Consider the following 19,899-nt stretch of genomic DNA (forward strand, 5'->3'; position numbering starts at 1 on the left):
TCCTGGTATGCTAGCCCCAGTCACGCTCTTAGCCACGATAATCAAGCTTATGAACATAATGAGGTCGAGACTACGGAAACTATTGACAGCGGAGTTAGCAACGGACTTGTCTGTATGTCAAGGGATAGAAGTCACTACAGTGGCTCTCAGCTTTCTCTGCAAGGTGACCTATCACCGTGGAAAGACTGGCATCATTTGGAGCAGGGTGCTGACTCTGGCTTAGAAGCCTCCATAGAGGTTAGCAGTCCGTTTGACCCATCAACAATTCCTGGTTTTCCAGAGAACATCACTAAATGTCAGGAGGTTGATTTACAGTTTGAAGGAGATGAGGAATTTATGATGCTTGACAGGGAATCTTCCCTACCACCAATAACGACCCACATTATTCCCCCTATCACGGAACGTGAGTCTGTCAAGTCATCTGCTCGTCAATCTAAGGAACCATGTAAGATTGTTTCAAAAGAAAGCACGAAAGTAGCATCTTCCCCTAAAGATTCCCCCAAAGCCACTGCTAAAGTGACACATAAACAAACTAAAGTGGCTACAAAAGAGGACAACTCAAAAATATTGCTAAAGGAAAGTCCTAAGGTATCTGCTAAGGTTTCACCTAAAGTGACCTCTAAAGCAGCTCCTAAAGAGTTGCCTAAAGAGATTTCAAAATCAGCAGCTAAGGAATCCTCTCAAGCTATCTCTAAAGACAGTCCTAAACTCACACCTAAAGACACAACAAAGCCCACAGTCAAAGAGATATCTAAAGTGGCATCTAAGGCAAGTCCTAGTGAGATTGTTAAAGTCACTTCTAAAGTGACCACCAAAGATAGCCCCATATTGACTCCTAAAGAAAGTCCTAAAGAGTCCCCTAAAGAGAGCCCTAAAATAACCCCAATTGACACCCCTGTCTTGACCCCTGTCTCAACTCCTAAAGAGTCCCCTAAGGAATCTCCTAAGGAATCCCCTAAAGTTATTGCTAAAGAACTTCCACAAGTTGTACCTAAAGAAGGTCTGAAAATTACTCCTAAAGAAGTTGCCAAAGAAGCTTCAAAACCTTCCCCAAAAGAGGCCCCCAAAGAGGTGCATAAAGTAGCACCTAAGGAAACTGCTAAAATACCAACTAAAGAAGTTAGTATGATTCCAGCTAAAGAGTCCCCAAAAGTAGTCCCGAAAGAGAGCCCTAAAGTGACCCCCAAAGAAACCCCTAAACCAGCCCCAGGAGAAGCCCCTAAAGTAGCACCAAAAGTAGCCTCTAAAGACGTTTCTAAAGATATCCCCAAAACAATTCCTAAAGAAAAATTCCCTGAACTGGATGTTAATCATAGCTTTCACCAGCCCCAGAGTAAGTCTTCATCTATGTACCGTAGTCAGAGTGAGATTCGAACAGAGAAGGTTGAGGAAGTTCCCAAGTCTTGGAGCAGTAGGCTCAGCATAGATCTCAGTGAAAAGTCCTTTGGATTTGGCTTTGGTTCTACCCTACAGAGAGCTAAGTCAGCTCTTGAGGTTGTATGGAAATCTGGGTCTCAGACTACCCCTGCTGCGCCACCCGAGGAAACGTCAAACACCTCGTCTTCATTTATGGGGCGATTCCGCACGCTGTCTGGTTCCACTACCAATAACTCTAGTACTACAGTTGACTCAGATATCCAGAGAGAGCCTGTCTTCTTTAAAGCAGAGGAGGATAAAACAGAAGCCGAGGAACAACCCGTGGACAGTGAGACCCACTATGTTGAAGTAATGGAGCAAGTGCTAGCTAACCTGGAGAACAGAACTAATACTACTGAGACAGAGGAGCCTGATGAGCCTGTTCAGGTGTGTGAGACTTCTCAGGACTATGATGTGTCTGAAGACATTGAAGCCACTCCAGACATTGATGCCTCTCAGGATTTGGAAGCTTTGCAAGAGTTGGAAGCCCCAGGTGACAATGAAGCAAGTAAAGAAACATGTGTTCTGGAGTATGATTGTAGTTTGGATGAGCAGTATGATGAAGAGTACAGTGAGGATTATGAAAACCAACTGACTGAGGACACTGCTGAATATGATGCCATGGTAGAATATGTAGATGTAGAAGAACCAGATGAGACCGAGGGGAATGATCTGACAGAGGAGATGGAAGAAGGTGATGAGGAGCTAGAAGAGGTGGCAGAAATAATTGAAGAGGTAGCAGAGGTGTCAGAAAAAGTTGAACAAAAGCAAGAGGATGAAAACAAAAATCTTCCAGAAGAAAAACCAATAGAGGCTCCACCTAAGAAGCGTATTCGGCCCACATTTAAGGAGGCAGCACTGAGGGCCTACAGGAAACAGATGGCCGAACTGGAGCAGCAGATCCTTGCAGGGGGTATGATACTTTTCTTCCTATCATTTGTCACAGTGTTATCTGAATTTTGTTCCGATTTTTTTTAACATGGCAGGTCATACATGTGTTTGTCTATAACATGAATTACTAACAAAATAGACAAAATCTGCATTTATTTGCTCCCGGGATTTGTCAGTAAAGAAGCAAACAGCAAGTAAACATCAAGTACAGCAGTCAAGTGTTAGATGCTTGTGCATTTATGAATACAGCAACAGAGTTACTGTAAAAGTGGTTACAGCTATAGTACCAAATGTTATAACCAACAGAAAAAAAGGTAATTATAAAAAATAAATAAATTATAAAATATAAAAGCTGAGATGGGCTCTAGTCCCTGGGAATCCTGATAAGAATACGTGAAAGTGAATGGATGGATAAAAAAGACAAATCCCAGGAAACAATGAGGAAAAAAACAAGGAATATAGGAAGAAGTAATATACCCATTTGTGTTCAGTTAATGAACAACAAAAATAGCATGAATTCTTACTTTTAACCATCAAGAAAGTCTTTGGTGGAAGCCTGAATTGTAGTGAATGTAAATAAATGCATGTATAAGATTTATATAGTGCAACCAAGCCCCTGAGTTGAAATTAGGTTTTTTAATAATGCTACTCTTATATGAACCTCAGACTTTGATACATTTGGCAAATGTGTTTGAATTGGTTATTTATGTTGTGGTGAAAAACTGAAGGCAGTGAATCTGTTAGGTGGTGGATGGCAGTGTTATGGGTGGCAATGACTTTGAATTCCCATGGCACAGAACTGGATTCTTATACAGACAGCTGTGGCTTAAGGGATAGTATTTTCTTCTTCTGGTGGGTTGTTATTTATTACCAGACTTTTTAGGAACATAGAATTCTGTTGGTGACCTAAACATACCATCATTTGAAAAAAGGCATGACCGCACTGCTATTTAATGAAATTGTGGTGGCAGAGAGTCTAAACAAGTGTAAACATAAAGCTTTTATTTGCTTTTTTACCAATGAGAAGCTATTAAATGCACTACAATATTTTAAATCATAAATAAAACCATTATGCCTTATACCAGTAATTGTATTGTTCATATTATTTTGCCATACCTTTGATTCACCACAGTAGTATTTATTCAGAATTCTGTAGGTCTATGCCATCCCACTTAAAATTTGGATAGATTCATTGATGGAACAGTCTTCCAGTTGGAGTGAAATAAGACGTAAAGGAATTTCCACGCTTACTTAAAATCAAAAAGCTTTTGACCCACATATGTAACGGTTATAGTGATGGCGGGCAATCTTAGTTCAGTAATACAGGCTACTCCTTAATGCTGGCTGTGTGACATAAATGTAAATTCAGTTCAAATTAAAATAGATTACCCGGAGATTCCCCTCCTGGCGCAATACATGGGTCTATGCTTTATACATCACTTATAACATAAACAGGTAATCTTATAACAGGCCAATGCAAACTTAATGAAACATTTACTGGCTATGACTCTGCAGTTTTAGTTTTACACATTGCCTTTTTATGGCTACCAGGCAAAAAGAATTAAGACTTGAACTGAGTGACTGATTTACTGAGTCACTCCTTATTGCTGAATCTCATAGGTGTGAGGTGAGGCATACAGCGAGCTCTAGGCAAGTGTGACAGACTATCCTCGCTTTCTACTGGCTTTTTGATTCTTTTTCCATCTTTGATAAATCAGTTAGTGGCCTGGTTCTATGATGTTTACGTGTTGTTTGTGCTGTTTTGCTTCATTATTCAGGTTTGTTTTGTGACAACCTATCAAAGACTGAAATGTGTAGTGGAAATGTAAGAGAGTGGTAACCACACAGACATGTGAAATTGATTTTTGTTTCCACTTGTTTTCTTTTGGCTGCATATTTTTCCATGCCACAAGCTTTTCAGTTAGTTTATTTATGTGTTTTATAATGATGTTGATCAAAGAATAACATCAATGTGGATATAATTGACGACTATTTATTGCCATAGTAAGTAAGTATCATTAGAAAAGTCTTTGGTTCCCAGTAGCTGTTTCTGAAATGTTAGATGCATAATTTGTTAGGGAAAAAGACATTTTTATAAATTTTGACTCTGGACACCATCACAGTGGTTTTAAATCAACCAATCAAGATGTGACTAAAGTTTGAATTCAAAATGTTTAACTAAAGTAGTACGTTAACTGTTTAGAGCAAAAATAATCGGACATTAAACAAGTAATTTCATACAAGGCGAGCCCTGCTCCGTCATGATTCCATTACAGATTAAGCAGATAAAATATCAGGAGTTAATTACGAGTATTTAACTTGTATTTTGTAGCTTTTTACAACAACTTTCACTATGAGGTCCAAAGACATGCCAGTGAGGGAGGCCATTATTACGTTGAAAAAAACAAAAAACAAAAACAAATAATAATAAACCTATCAGACAGATAGTAAAATCTTCAGTTGAGTGGTCAGATCAATAATCTGGTACATCCTTAAAATGTAGGAATGCATCATCAAAAGGCCTGCAAGACTATTGATGATAGTGGTTAAAGTGGTTGATTGTATAATTCTGTCCTTGGTTAAGAAAAACATCTAAAAAGTTAAGATATAATAGATAAAAGAGACTTATCAGTTTAAAAAAAAATCTTTGGACAGAAGAAGATGAACTTGTACTAGAATGATGGGAAGAGAGAAGTATGGTAAAGGAGAGAAACAGCTAATATTCTGAAGCATTCCACATCATTTTCAGACATAGTGGTGGTGATGTTATAGCATCGGCATGTATTACTGTCAGTGGAATTAGGTTACTAGTGTTTATTGAAGATGTGACTGCTGACAGAAGCAGCAGGACCAATTGTAAAGTGTACAAGGCACTGCTCAGATTCAGCCACATACTGCAAGGCCGATTGGAAAAGGCTTCACAGTGCAAATGGATAATGATCCAGAGCATACTGCAAAAGTAACCTAAGAGTTTCTCAAGGCAAAGAAATGGGATATTGCTTTATGGCCAAGTCATTCACCTGATTTTAACCCAACAAGGCATGCATCTAAAGGGAGAAAACTCAGCATTTGGTGCAGTCCATGGGTACTAGACTTTTGGCAGTCGTCAAGTCTTTAAAACAATCCTTGCGTTAAACATTATGTTCATTTGTCCAGTTTCTTTTGAACATCTAGTTAATGCTGCACCTTGGTGAAACCCTTTCAATGGAAGCGGAAAGTCTGCACTTCAATCATATATAGTTGTGTAAAAAGTGTTAATAAAGCATTATAACACATAATAAAACGAGCCAAAATAATAATTGCCTGCTCTTTCCGGTGTCATCTAAAACACTCTCAGATGTGTTTGGCACCTGAAATGTTACCTCACAGTTTTTGGAAAAATACACACAAATTGTAATTTTTTTTTGAAATTGTATTATTTTGTGGTGCTTATGGAGAAGGACGCATAGATGCATGCATAATCTATATGCCCCCCACATTTCCTCCCACTCACACGCTCCCACTCCCACCATCATTAGCTTTATGCCTTCTTCTCTTGTAGCTGATATGTGCTCATCATTCTCGTGCTCTGGAGCGTGCTGGCTGGTCTGTGTGGGAGCTGTGAAAGGAGTCTCAGCAGTACTGCCACTCCTGCCAGGCCTGTCTTCAACTGGCTACAGCAGCGTCTGTATTCAGATGCTAATTCACACTCCCAAGGGCATTCTGTAACCAGGTCAGCCTTGCTTGGAATATTTATAGAGGTCTACCGCTACTGAAGTTTGCTGCTTGTTCCTGGGGGAGCAAAGGAGGTAGACCCTCTTTATGCTTAGTTCACCATTTCTCAAGAAAGTGTGGATATGAAAAATGCAGATAAAGGGAATGGAGGGCCTCTCCTGCTGTTGTTTAAAGTGTTATCTTCCAATTCAAAATATTGATTGACTTTGTGTTGTTGCTGGGGGAAAAAAATGGATCTAAAGTGAAAGCTTGTTCTCCACAGGTAATGTACACTCCCAACTTTGAGATGCTGCAGTTTTCAGATTAAACACTTAAAGTGTCAATAGGTAACTCCCCACAAACACATCCACCCCATGCAACTATTGAAAAGACACTTAAAATGCTCTCTTGTATCAAGCTTACTGACCTAGTAATAACAATGCCAAGTGGTTATCTCTTTTGGACCCTTTTAAGTTGCTGTGCACTATCCATCCAAGGTTCAGCTTTACTTTTCTTCTTTACTTTCTTTTTCTTTGCCTCCTCAGACAATACACCTCATATTATTCATTCATATTTTTCAGTTTCATAATTATTGCCAACGTTTGCCATTGAGTTTGAATGTACTAAAAGCTACTGGAAAATCAATAAGGGTTTCCTTTGCATGTTTTATTTGTTTGTTCGTTTTGAATGGCTTTCTTTTCTGGTTAAAAATCATACCCTATATACTTTCATACTTTTTATACTTGTACTTTTTGTCCTCTACTTGCCCCAGTGTTGTTCTGTATTAGTATAAGTTACGACAATAGTTGCTGCAATGTCACAAACTTTGATTATATATATATATGGGTTGATAATCCCTTTTACCCATCTTTGCTGATGTTGGTTCACTTCTTCAGAATTTTTTTTCTATGATATCGTGAATAAGTGAATGAATTCACTGACATTAGCCTGCCACAGCCTCAAAGACGTAGTCATAGTTAGAAAAAAAGTGAGGGGAACAGTGACTGCTAATATTGCTTATATAATATAGCTGATGCTTTTATTTCATATTGGTCATGTGGTATATTTTGAGTGATCAGAGGCACAAGCTCTGAATAGATTGGTTGCGCAGGCACTTAAGACATTCATATGTCACTTTGAAATATATTTCACCAGAGCCATTAGGCCAGAACCTCCCACTGGATGCCTTTCTTTTTTTCTAACATGTTTTGTCACAGATTTATTTTCCATAAAGTAATTTCTGAGGTTATTAAACATGGAGCTTTTACTTGACAGCTGATTATATGACATTTTCTTTTCACTTTACTGCATCTGTGTGTGTCCCACCAACCTGAGTGGATTGCCAAATACAACCAAGGTTTTCGTCGTTTCAATGTGGATGCACAGCTCTTTGAAAACGACTGAAAATGCTAGTGTGGACGCGGAGCGTTTTCAGACGAAAACGCCGTTTTCAAATCTATCCGGGCTAGTGTGGACGTAGCCTTAGTGTTCCATCTAACTTTATTTTAACTCTAACTATATTTGTTTTTTCTCCAACACTGTAGTTCAATTACAACAAGCCCCCTTTGATAATTTTGTCTAGCGTATGTTAAATTTTGTCTGTCACGTCTTCACAAGCTTCAGTGAATACACTCAGTAAGTAGGTCCTTGTCACAGCAGCCATTGTGTAAAAAGGGAAAACACAGGGATGATATTTAAAATTAATTATGGCCCCATTCTCTTTAGTGTGTAAACCTTTCAGTTTTGGCACCGTACACTAAACGGTAGGGGGTTAGTTCAAGTATAAGTAGAGTTGCACCTCTAAATTGTCTGAAATAAAATAACTGTTGAAAAAAAGGGTCTGTTAATATACATTTAAGGCAAGTTGCTGGAAGTCATTTATTTTTCAGTGCTTATTGCTAACCTCGGGTATCTGAGGCTGATAATAATATATGCACAGTGAAAGATGTAATCAAATCCTACAATAACCTGTGTACACTGCAAGTACTACTCTGGAGCCTGGACTGCAGCTACAACAGGCCCACAGTGTAGTTCTGCGAGGGATGACGTACTGGAACTGGAGGAGCTGGACTGTTTTTCTTGTTTTGCCACCAAATGGAAATATGGGCAATTTTAAGCAATCTGAGCAATTCAGTCTAGCCAGTGCAAACATGCATTTGTCACTATAAAAGTTTGTACTGCAGTAGAGCATTAAGACTTGTCATAGTCATAATAAATTAGGAGTTCTTTAGTGTACATAAATGATTTTTATTTAAATGTTTATAGTTCATAAATACATGAAATTGAGAAAAGCAGGAAAATAGGATTGGAAGACTTGTGTATATAAATACGTAGAACTGCTACAACTGGTTGGCAGTGAAGTAAAATATACTAAGATATTGTGGTCAGCAGTATTGAATGCTGCACTGAGGTCTAACAGGAATAGTGCAGGGATGAGTCCACTGTCAGAGCCCATAGGAAGGTCATTAGTAATGAGTCCTGTTTCTATACTGTGATTAATTCTGAATCCTGACTGAATTTCTTTAAACAAACCCTTCCTTTGCATATGATGAGTTAGCTGTTTCACGGCTACTCTTTCAAATTATTTTTAAATAAAAAGAAAGTTGGTGATTGGTTTGTAATTAGCCAAGACAGCTGGGTGAAGTAAAGGCTTGTAAAGAAATGTATTAATTACAAGCATCTTAAAAGCCCGTGGTACATAGTCTGATAATATTTAACATTTAATATTGAATCCCTAGTCTAGTAAAAATGAGACCTAGGAGACACATCAATTATTTGGAGGAAGTGATTACTGAAGGTAACAGAGGAAGATCAATAGTATTGAAAGTTGGTGTACATAATGATACATCTGTGAAAAAGGTTTTTATATTTTTTCTGTATTGGTTAAAATCTTAACTGTGAAGGCATTTTTTGAAATGAACACTAGTTAAAGTTAGAGGAATACTCGGCTCAACAGAGCTCTGTCTCTTTGTCAGCCTGGCTTTAGCCTCCCTAGAGTGCTGAAAAGAAACCTGGGGTTATTCTTGTCTTCTTCTCTTATTGATGAATAGTTAGAGGTCCTAGCTTTAAAGTTAGAATTTAAATTTGGTTCAAGAGTTGAGAGGTCTTCTCATACATGAACCTTGTGATCATATTTACCCTTTTACAAGTCACTTCTGCACTCAGTTGAAGAAAGCATGTGCAGAAATCAAACTTGCAGTAAATTGTGTTCTGGTCTGTTGCAGGCTATTAGAAACAAAACTACAGTTCGTACACAAGTAAAATGTGAATCTCTAAAGCATTAGATGTTATTATTGAACCCAAAATCAGGGTTGAAGTCAGCAGTAAGATGACTGTAAATGATATAGGCTATGTGGATCTATTGAAAACAAAAATGTTCCCTGACATCGATATACAACCGTTTAAGAACACTGATAAGCCGTTGATGAATGAAATATAGCCAAACGTACATACTCTGGGAGTAAAGCATGATGCTGTATATTGGAAATGCAATATGATATAGCCACAGATGTAATCTAAGTAATGTTAATGTCAGACTTATTCAATATACCTTGCCGCAAAACTAGTTAAAGCTTTCAGACTTCAGCTTTTCGGAACACATTAAACAACCATATACATTGGGGATTTGTTCATTTCCAATTTTTTCAGTCTTCCTAACACTCGTATGTGAATCTTCAGTGTAAGGAGAAGGGTTATGAGAAACTGTCACAGGATCAGCTCTACGTTCCTAGTTTAATTTCCTGTATCTTTCATGAGCTGCTTGAAAATGTCTTTTTGCTCTCATACACACAGATGATGGTAAACTCATTGTGATGTAAGGTGAAAAAAAATCAGTAAAAATGCGCAAACACGCTAGTTTCTTTCTGTTTAAACCTATACTTGGTGTCCACAGTAGAACAAACGTTCTTGGGTGTGTAGGGGCTTTGATCAGTCCTGGTAATACTGAAAGCTATGTGAAGCTTTTCTGCTTCAGAGAACCCTGATCTATGTACGGTGTGACCATGTGTGTCAGGACCATAATGCTGGATTTACTGCTGCTGTTTGCCCACACCACACACACAGATAGGCATGTACACACACACACACACACACACACACACACACACACACACACACACACACACACACACACACACACACACACACACACACACACACACACACACACACATGCACTGAGCTTTCCTACCAATCAGTTACATTTTTGTTCCACAGATTTAAGGCACCTATGAAATGAGGTTTATATCTGCAGCCTATAGTCTATCTTTATGCTGTGGCTTTATCTAGAGCAGCTACAGACTTGAAGGTGGAGGAGATGGCTCTATCTTGTATAGCTGTGCACAAAGTAGTTTAGTTGGTCGCTGTCCATGGTACCCACTGACTGCTGCGCTCCTCTTTGTGTGTAGAGTAACAATATATTTTCATAGCACTACCAAAAACGTTTCTGTACAAAATCAACCTTTTCAAGAATTTATACAATGTTGCGTAATATTTTTAACGCTTTGAAACGCTTCCATGGCAGTCACTTATCATAAATCATTAACTATAACTATAAAATAGTTGTGATAAAGTCAACCACTTCATTTTCAATAAATGTGTAGGATTAAAATCATAATCAAAATCAAAATCATAGAAACAAAATCAAGTCGTCCTCTTTTTTTCTACCTTTAATTCTCTCTTTATTAGTGATGCAGTAACAAGAAAACCAACAGTAGGTTTATTGTTTTAATCAGGCTGGGAATTTGATCTTTCTCTTGTGAACAGCCGCTTTCTATTTGTTCACATAAGATCATGTTTATGCTCCCATTTATCACCTATTGATCAATAGCACAGTAATTACACCTCTCCGGTCTTACTTATTTAAAGGGCTTGCCCTCTTGCAGTTTGTCTCTAAAATAGCAACACGATACCAACTGCTTACATAATGTCCCATGTCTTCCTAACTCAGGTGATGTTATCGATCATAACCATCTTTCTTTCATACTGCGTTTATTTATTCTGTGTCCAAGAAATAATCTTCATCTATTAGCCCTTAGCTGGGAACCCTCTTTTTTATGCTGGTTCTACTGTATATATTAGTCTTTGTCTGTTCTTAGCCACTCCCTCTAAAGTGTTGACTCTCTCTTTGTTTCGACATAAATTGTTTGGCAAAACAGAATTGTGTAATCTGACAGTAATAATAGATCCATGTCCTAAATAAGTGTTTACTATTCTAGTGAGTTGATCCTTTCTAAAACTTCATGTTCTTGTCATTTTCTTCTTTCAGACACCAGTGCTTTGGATACTCAGGTTTTAAGCCACTGTTTATCATCAGATAATTGGACACTTGTGATTACTGTGCATGTGCATGTGTGTTTTTGTGACTGTGGAGTTTATAATGTGTGTGTGATGCATCTACCTGGGGATATTTGAGAGTTTGTTTGGGCTTTTTATTTTTTAGATAAATCAAAGTGATATTTGTAGGTGTGATAGATAATGCAGCATGTGCCCTTCTGTTGGTTATCCCTTTATTCATTTTTTTTCCCAGAAAATTATACATGTTTCAAATTTCACATTTGGTCAGTGAGAAGGGAGCATTACACAATAGGCAAATGTAGCCTAAAGCGCAAAGAGTGGCAAAGCTCTGAGTCTCGAGCCCACAAACTACATTGATGTGGAATAATTTTGTCTTTTGCCTGTGGTGCTTTCCTCTCTTCTCCCTGTGCAGTATTATTCTGCTCCTATCATTTATCTTGTCCTGAATTGCCCTCCTATTGTACCTATTTTCCCAGGTTCTTGTTATTATAGTGTTTATTTCTTCTATCTAAATTGTCTCCCATTTCCCTTGTGCTTGTTTGAGTGTTTTCTTCTTTGTAGTTCTTGTTTTACACTATGTGTTTCTTCTCTCTGAAGCCTCGCAGTCTTTTGGATCCCAAAGTGCTCGGCTTGCAGACCGGGGGGTGAGTGGTAGCTCACTTACTGATCTGATTGGTTCACAATTACTCAAATTGGAGCTGCTGTGCTGTTTGTACCCTCATGCTCACTCACCTGTAGCTGAAAGACTACAGGCATGCTGCTTCGCTGGCATACAGCCCCAGTTAAACTACCACGCTCCCTATTTGGTCAAATACCATCGGGAGATGATGGAGCCATTAACAGACAAACATGCCACTCAATGAATCCTGAGTGAAATCTATAGGAAAATTGAACCACACCAAAGATGGTGATAGAAGCATAAGTTTCAGTGAAAATAACATTATATAGTATCAAAGCCTTTTTAAGCATGTCTTTTTTTTTTTATTAGATTTGACTCCTCAGTCCATACATGCAGTTTTTTTTTCATTGTGACCATGAAAATGAATTTTCATTTAGATAAACCTAGAGGCCTGTCAAGATTGCTAGAAGGAGGAGGACTTCACACTATTTATATATGTCACGTATTTGATTAACTTCCTGTTAAGAAATGCGAGTGTCCATGCAAGCATATGAACCCAACTGCTTAGATATATGTGATAAACTGTCATATGTAGCCTCAGTTACCCCATTGCATATCATGACAGTGTAGACAATGCAGTGTAACAGCAGGATATACACCAAGCATTAAGAGAGGGAAAGCTCAGGTCTCCTGGATGAGGCAAAGGACTGTGAAGTTTGTCACGCTGTGTATCTTTAGGGTCAAATCACTGATGTCGTCGAGAGGGCTGACAGAAAAGCTTGAGGAGCTTTATCTGTATGGAGGCATTGGGGCCTCGATGTTAGGTTGAGGTCATTCTAGAATCTTTGAGTGACAGTTGAGGTGATGCCACTGAGAGCCTCATGGGATTGGAGTAAGACATGTGGGGAAGTAGTGAGCACAAGGGAATTGAAAGATAGAGAGCGCCAAATGACTGGAGCTGAAGCATTTTAACCTGACACAAGTTCATTTTTTTTGAGGTACAGAGCAAGTTTGCATAATTTTTTTCTGCACTGGGCCCTCAATATTTGAGTTTTATATGAGTTTCACACTCAACATGTATTAATTGTATACAAATTAATAATAACAAGTATAATATGTATCAGTAATAGCCATCACTCCTGGTATGTCCTAGAAAAAAATAGATACCATGGAAGAAGGGGAGGTTATGGGTACTGCAGGGGGTTAGAGGGATTATTTCTATTACTAGTGTTTGTTCACAACAAGCAAAGTGGAAGGGTGTAAGACAGGTTCAGAAGGAGGCATGATCCATGGGGTTTGACAGTTGTGTAAATCAAGGCCCCCCTTTCACTGTAGTAATGTCTCCCACAGCATGGCATTATTATGATATTAATACACCTTAAATCTGTCTGCTTCTCCAGGGCTGGCAGTATTCTTTATGGTATTGACAGCATGCCAGATTTACGTCGCAAGAGGACAGTGCCTCTTGTCCGAGACCTGGTGAGTCATCTGCCTCAACAAGGTTATGTGTGATTTATGTCAAATCTATCTAAGTGACCCCATGTTTTAACACAGTAGTGGAATCCTGCTCTGTGTAAGTATGAGCAGGGGTCCCCTGTAGTAGACAAAAATACTGTTACAGTGTTTCAAAGTGGCACTGTTTGTTTCTCATCATTGTCCTGTACTATCCTGTATATAACAACCTCCAAGAATTTGTCATTAAAATCTGACTGTGTCAGGTTTGCATTTTAAGTTCTTATAGCGTATGATTGTTGTAATTAAAAATGAGCCAACTATACAGACATTTTATTCAAAATAAATTTACGTGTCACTTAGACGTTCACTGTGGTAAAATTAAGCCAATAAAAAGGTGATGGGTAATAAAAGCAAACACCTAAATCCCTGGCTATTCTGTTTAGAGCAGTGCCTTGTGGGTATTTAAAATCTAACCTTAGCCATAACTCTGTCACTTAATTAATTAGCCTGGAGAGAGTGTTTAAGACATTGCATCACTATGATGCTCCACCATTTGCTTTTATTGCAACATAATGTGTCATAAGATATCCCGCAGAGAGGCATGTTGCAAACAAGTCCACTTTAGCACTGTGCCACATGGTTAGTCTGTCTGAAAGACAACAGTCTGTTGTGATGCCAGTAGTATTCATGTGTGTTTATAACTGTTTGTCCACTATGTACTGCACACTATGTCTGTCTTGTATGTGTTTTTGTCTCATCTTCATGTTTTTTTAGCCAAAGCCATAGAAATATTAACACAAATCAGATCTTTAAACAAACTGCTTGGTATACTCGTTAAGTCGAATGCCCTTCCTTGATTGGTTTTATTTTGAAATATTACAAAATGAGTTTTGTGTAAATGATAATGCAACTTGATGTCATGCACATAGATGCTGATGAATGTTTATATCACGGTGAACAACATGAGTTGATGCTGTATTTGTCCATATCTCTCATGAAATTAATAACCAACAATGTCTTGGTAAGTATGGGTTGTCGTTTTTTAAATTTTCTTCTGGATTTTGGTGTATATTTGCCATTCCTACAAAGACCCATAACAGCTATGGGTAATATTTTTCAGTGAGTTGTCAGATTTCAGCCTCGCCGATGTTCGCCATTTTTCTTGCTTTTTCTGTTGCTCGGCAGGTGTTGAAAAATTGTATTTAACTTGAAATGTTGACAACTCAGCCCAAAAATATATCCGATAGACTTCATTGACTTCTGATTTAACTGTGTGAGGCTTTTAAATCATGTAAAAGTGACACTGAGCAAGCCTTTTACACATGGGATGAAGTCAGTAGTCAGCAAACTAATTGGTCCCCTTTCATTGCCTCTCCTTTGTCGATGTCCCCCATTTGCTGTGCGATTGCTTCAGGGCAGCAACAGCGTTTGATTGGAACGGACAGCAAAGTTCCCCCACATTATGGCGGGATGCAAAAACAAAAACAACAACAACAAAAGTTGAAGATTGATTCACAAAGCACTGAATGCTATATTGTAGCTGAATAGATAACATCTGGTCACAGGGTCTCTTGTATTGCCCGCAGCAACCTCACCAGTGCTGGTGCATGTTGATAAACTTACATCAACACTCACGGTTCATGTAGAGGTCACGTTCCTTCCTACATTCTCCATGGCTTCCATGGATCTTTACCATAGCTGGGCTGTACAGACAAGAGGGTCGTGGTAAAGACTGATCCAATATTGTCAGCTGTCCATGTCTGCATTCCTCTGTTATGTAATTTTCCTCAGTATGGGATAAATGTTTATCAGTCTCTGCTCACCCAAACTCAGTGGATATTACTATGACAGCTAATTTAAGTAAATGTGTGTATTAGTGTGAATGTGTGTGTGTTACTCAGTGTTTGTGAGAGTGCCTTGTGTGGGTGTCTATTGGTTTTTGTTCACATAAGTTTGCGACTGTCTGGGCAGATGTGTGCGTGCGTGTGCCTGAGTGTGAGTCGGTGTTGTGCAGTACAGCTGGCTTCACTCATATGTGAGTGTGTGTATGTGTGTGTGTGTGTCATGTGTTTCTCTGTTTGTGTCAAACTAATGTGCAGAGCAGACAGCAGAAAATATGATCAAAGCTTCATCCAACAGAAAACTGAATATAAATGTCAAGCATGACTGCAGTTTAGTTACTTCTAGTGCATGAATGGATAAAGAATCATGCAACCGCTGTTTAATCTCTCTTGATAAATAGTTGAATCTTTCTAGAGCTGTGTGCCCTAAGCAGCAGTCCTGCATGGCAGTTGAAGCACCTATGCTCTCACTATAGATTAGAAATTCAGTTCCTCTGCTGTTTGTGCTTTCACTGTTCCCCCTCCTACTCTTTGTCTAATTCAGTTTCTCTCGTTCTTTCTTTCATTCTTTATTCATGATCTCTTGGATATTACAGGCTTTGGTAAGCTTGCTTTCTTTTCCCCTGTGTTAAAGCAATATTCTCTGTTTAAAAAAATGTTTTCAAATATTCAATTAAACTACTAAAGTAAATCTGTGTGTGGTAGTCAATCTTTTCTACATTTAATTAAATATTTACTCCTTTGTGTAAATCCCCCCAAAATACTGCATAAAAGTCCAGATAGGTAAAATGGGTTGGTGAATTCATCTCTTTTTTATCCTCCTCTTCTTCCATCAGACCCTAACTGCTCGAAAGGCAGGCATCTCGTTCGCTCTGGTGAACAGGTCCACCCTGAATAACGAGGAACTGGTGAGTACATGGAAGTCATTATGTGGTTATTGTGGTGTGTGGCTATTATGTACTATTAATGGAACATGGAAGGCTTTACAGGGACAAAGGGTGCTGGATCCACCTTCTGATTATTTTGGGGGGGCTGTATTTGGAAAGGCTGGTACTGAAATGCTTATAAACTTTTAGAGCTGTGCTGTGTGCTGCAGCCATTGTACTTCAGGGTCCTGGGTCATGTCGGCGGGAACACGGAGTTCCAAAATGTGAGGATTCCATTACTAGGCCACTTTACTTCTTACTTGTACATATAGCATACTGTGATCTGCCTGTCTGCTGGTCTGTCTGTCTACAAATAGACAGCTTCAGTTTAAAGAATTGGTCTTTGTGACCAGCTACTCTTTATTCTGATACCCTCCATACATTAGTTAATGTGGCCAAGTTCAGAAATTAAGCAGTGGTCCTACTATTTTATTTTGACTATTAATAATGAGCACTGCATATTGAGGATGACTGAGATCTAAAGAAAGGGCAGAATGTCTCAGTTGATGGTGTGAGACACTTTTGTGACCTCTAAAGCTCTCTCTGCATTAATGGATTGCAATTCTTCCCTCCCAGAGGGAAGATGGCGTAACAGGAGGCAAACAGCAGGAGAAAGCAGCTTCTCAGCGAAACAAACAAGCAGACAATTTCACATCCGTTGATGTGCAACAAGGGGATGCCTAAGCCTACAAGATTACTGGATTCAAATACGCTCTGTATACATATTGCTCAAAGATTTCATCTTTTCAAAAGGTCCTAAGTGCAGCTCTCAGTTCGTGCACACTGATTGTGTACATGCTTGTGTCGCTCATAAGTTTCACACGCTTGACTTGTTCCTCTTGGTCCACATGGCTGGTTTCCCTATGGTGACAGGGGTCTTGATTGCTTACTAATAATCATGGATCGTTTTAAAGGAGCTTTAGGGATGAACAACTCATGACCTAGATGAAGGAGAAATGATGTGAATGATGCAGCATCTTAATTGGTGTACAGAGAGCTGATTCTTGAATAACTTTGTGCTGTGGTGTGAAGACTTTAGGGGTTCGAAGAGCTGTATGCTGATTAGGAGCAAACTGGTCTTAATATTGGTCAGGGGGAGCTGACTTCTGAGCAGAACTGTAGATTGTGTGGTCTTCGTAAGTAGGACGAACAGATGTCAGAGTTTTATCTGCTGCATTAAGTCCAGGAGAGTGCTTCCCTGTGAGAACTCTGAGAGCACTCAGTAAACAACCATATGGTATTTAAGTGAGGAGAATGGACTAGTAAAGGAAGGGTGGGAAATTGACAGGAATTAGGAGAGAATGAGAGAAGATCAGGTCAAAAAGGGATTTGTCATTTTGACCCCGTGGCTGTGATGTCACTGCGCAGGCAGCCGTGGTGAACAAACTGCCTTCCCTGGAGAAATGTTTCAGTCTACTTATAGTGCTTACTTCTTCCATCCTCTCATTGTTTCTCCGGACTGCGCCTTCCAGTTGTTCTTTTTTAACTCAATGCAATTTATTGGGACTCATTTTATTTTAAGAACATATAGACTTCCCTATCTGCCTATGCTGTTTCTTTCTGTGTCATGTTTCCCATGCATCTGCTTTTTAGAGCAGAAAAAAACATTATGTGTGGGCCGGCTAACTGCCTGTGTGTCCGCTCAATGTTCTGAGCTGCATGTGATCGCAGCACTCAAGCCTTTTAACGGTGACTGTCAACATAAAGTGAGGCCATGCTTACCTGCTGAGACAAGGCAGGGACTTTTACAAAGGAGGAAGGAAGCTACGATCTGACGTGTTTCAAAGAGTACCTGGAAATGAGATGTGATGTGTTGCTTTAAGTCAGTTCAGATATAATCAGGGAGGTCGTTAGCGGCAAAATATGCTCTATTGATTTTAAAATGCTTGCTTGTGTTTTTGATCCAAATGATTTTATGCAGTTTTTCAAATCTAGCCTGACATAAACTTTAAAATGCTTGCAATTGTCTAAAATGTATTCATGCTTAAAACAAATAAAAAGCCTTGTTAGAGGGGAGACAGTAGACTGGTTAGTGCAAGAGATTAGCGATGTAGAAGGCTGGAACAGCATGAGCAGGATGGCTGTGTCAATGAAGTGGTTGACAAGGACAATAGGTGGTGAAATTGAAAAGGAGGGGTGAAAGGAGGAGCTGAGATTAGATTCCTCTCTGTCATGTTGCTCTCAGGCACAGGCACAGGCTGCCAGTCAATCCTAGTAGTGTCTTGCACAAAATCACCAGGGTTACCTCACAGTTTAACACTTGGGACTCACACATGCAACACTCTGCTCACATCTGCTGCACTGTGTGATGTGTGGTGTCAGGAATGAGTGAGGAGACGGCAGAGGAAGGAACAGAGAATGATAGTGGAACCAGTAATAAAATATTACTTGTGTAACGGCCAAAGAAACAGACAAACTGAGTTTTGCACATTTTCACTGCGACTCAAAGTATTTGCTCGGTGGTTAAATTAGAAAAATAAATCAATTATTTACCAGCTAAGTCGGTTCACTGAGAAAAACCGTTAGTGAGATGTCTCTGAAAGAAATTTTGATTCACTCATATCCTGCGGGCTCTGTCAGTATTAGGCAGTTCAGTATTAAATTTAGCGAAGAGCAGCCTTCTGGGTGTGGCCATAGTGGAGGCTGTGCATAGGTCGTGGATAAATCTCAGACATCTGCTTCATCTCATCGTTCTCAGATTAAAAGGGAAATCTCTCTGTCTCCAACTGTGTTTCATTAGAGGTCCTCCAGGGTTCAGCAGCCTCTGTGTTGTATCAGCAAAGTTTCACAATGTTAGATAGCCGTGTTGTCCTGTCATCTGGTGTCATTTAATCATCTCAGCAAGTGTGTGTGTGTGTGTTTCCGGCTGGATGTGTGTCAGCAGGCAGTGCAGCAGTCTCGGTAAAGTGCAGAGCTACCATTCAGGTGTTAAAGCACATTGTCAACACGCTGGAGGCTGACAGCAGAGGGAGGGGTGGAGAAGAAGGGGTGAGGAGTGGAGCTCAGTAGAGGTGGTGAACAAGTACCTCTTGAAGATTTATTTAACTGCAATACATCTCATACTCTTTCTCTCTCTCTCTCGTTCCCTCTCTTTCTCTGTCTCGCTCTCTCTCTCCCTCTCAATCTGGATAATGCTCACTTTTAAGAACCTTATTTACAGCGTTCATTGATTCTGCCTTCAAAAATTGGCAAGGCCTTGCTAGTTTTCTAGTCCTTGTGCATAGCAAGGCTGCTGCAGTAAAGCATTCAATTTGAAGAGGCTTCTGTTACACACCAATCAGTCCAGGCAGGTGTCTTGTAGAATTTAGTATTTGGTTTAGAAACACTTTAGCCAGGAAAAAACTCAATGGAAACAAGGCCTGTGGGCTAAGGATGCTGTTAATCTAAGCTTAATGAGATCTAAGGCTGATTTATTATAGCTGACTTCTCCATTGATAATCAAGTAACAAGGGAAGGAACTTTTTCCAAGAAAAAAGAAACTAAAAAATTGCTGCAGTACCAAATGAGAGTGCTTTTTAGTCAAGTTATGTAATTGCCAAGATTAATGCAGACACGTGTTGTAAATTTCACCCAGCCTTGAATGCACCTTAGTTTGAATCAAATCCAGTGAGGCTGTGCTTCAGTTAAACTTCAAAATTTTTACTCAGACGTTTTTATAATTTCAGACAGTTGCGTTCCCACAGCAGTTGCAAAAGTATTACTCTTCCTTTAGTACTGATCTAAAGTTGTAGGGAACACCTGAAAAGCAATTTGAGTACAAACT

General features: G+C 39.2%; 1 protein-coding gene across 1 annotated transcript in view; it reads left to right on the forward strand.

Moving 5' to 3' along the window:
* The first annotated feature begins 917 nt into the window (after nt 1-917).
* LOC116325564 (protein unc-13 homolog C-like) overlaps nt 918-19,899 on the forward strand; it is a 96,142-nt gene continuing 77,160 nt past the window's right edge. Inside the window, exons 1-5 of the mRNA XM_039612389.1 lie at nt 918-2,329; nt 11,267-11,289; nt 11,893-11,939; nt 13,315-13,393; nt 16,047-16,118. Of these exons, the coding sequence (XP_039468323.1) occupies nt 1,126-2,329; nt 11,267-11,289; nt 11,893-11,939; nt 13,315-13,393; nt 16,047-16,118 (1,425 nt within the window). The 5' untranslated portion in view covers nt 918-1,125. The remainder of the gene's footprint in view (nt 2,330-11,266; nt 11,290-11,892; nt 11,940-13,314; nt 13,394-16,046; nt 16,119-19,899) is intronic.

Source organism: Oreochromis aureus, linkage group 1 (genome assembly GCF_013358895.1).
Source record: "Oreochromis aureus strain Israel breed Guangdong linkage group 1, ZZ_aureus, whole genome shotgun sequence".
NCBI lineage: Eukaryota > Metazoa > Chordata > Actinopteri > Cichliformes > Cichlidae > Oreochromis > Oreochromis aureus.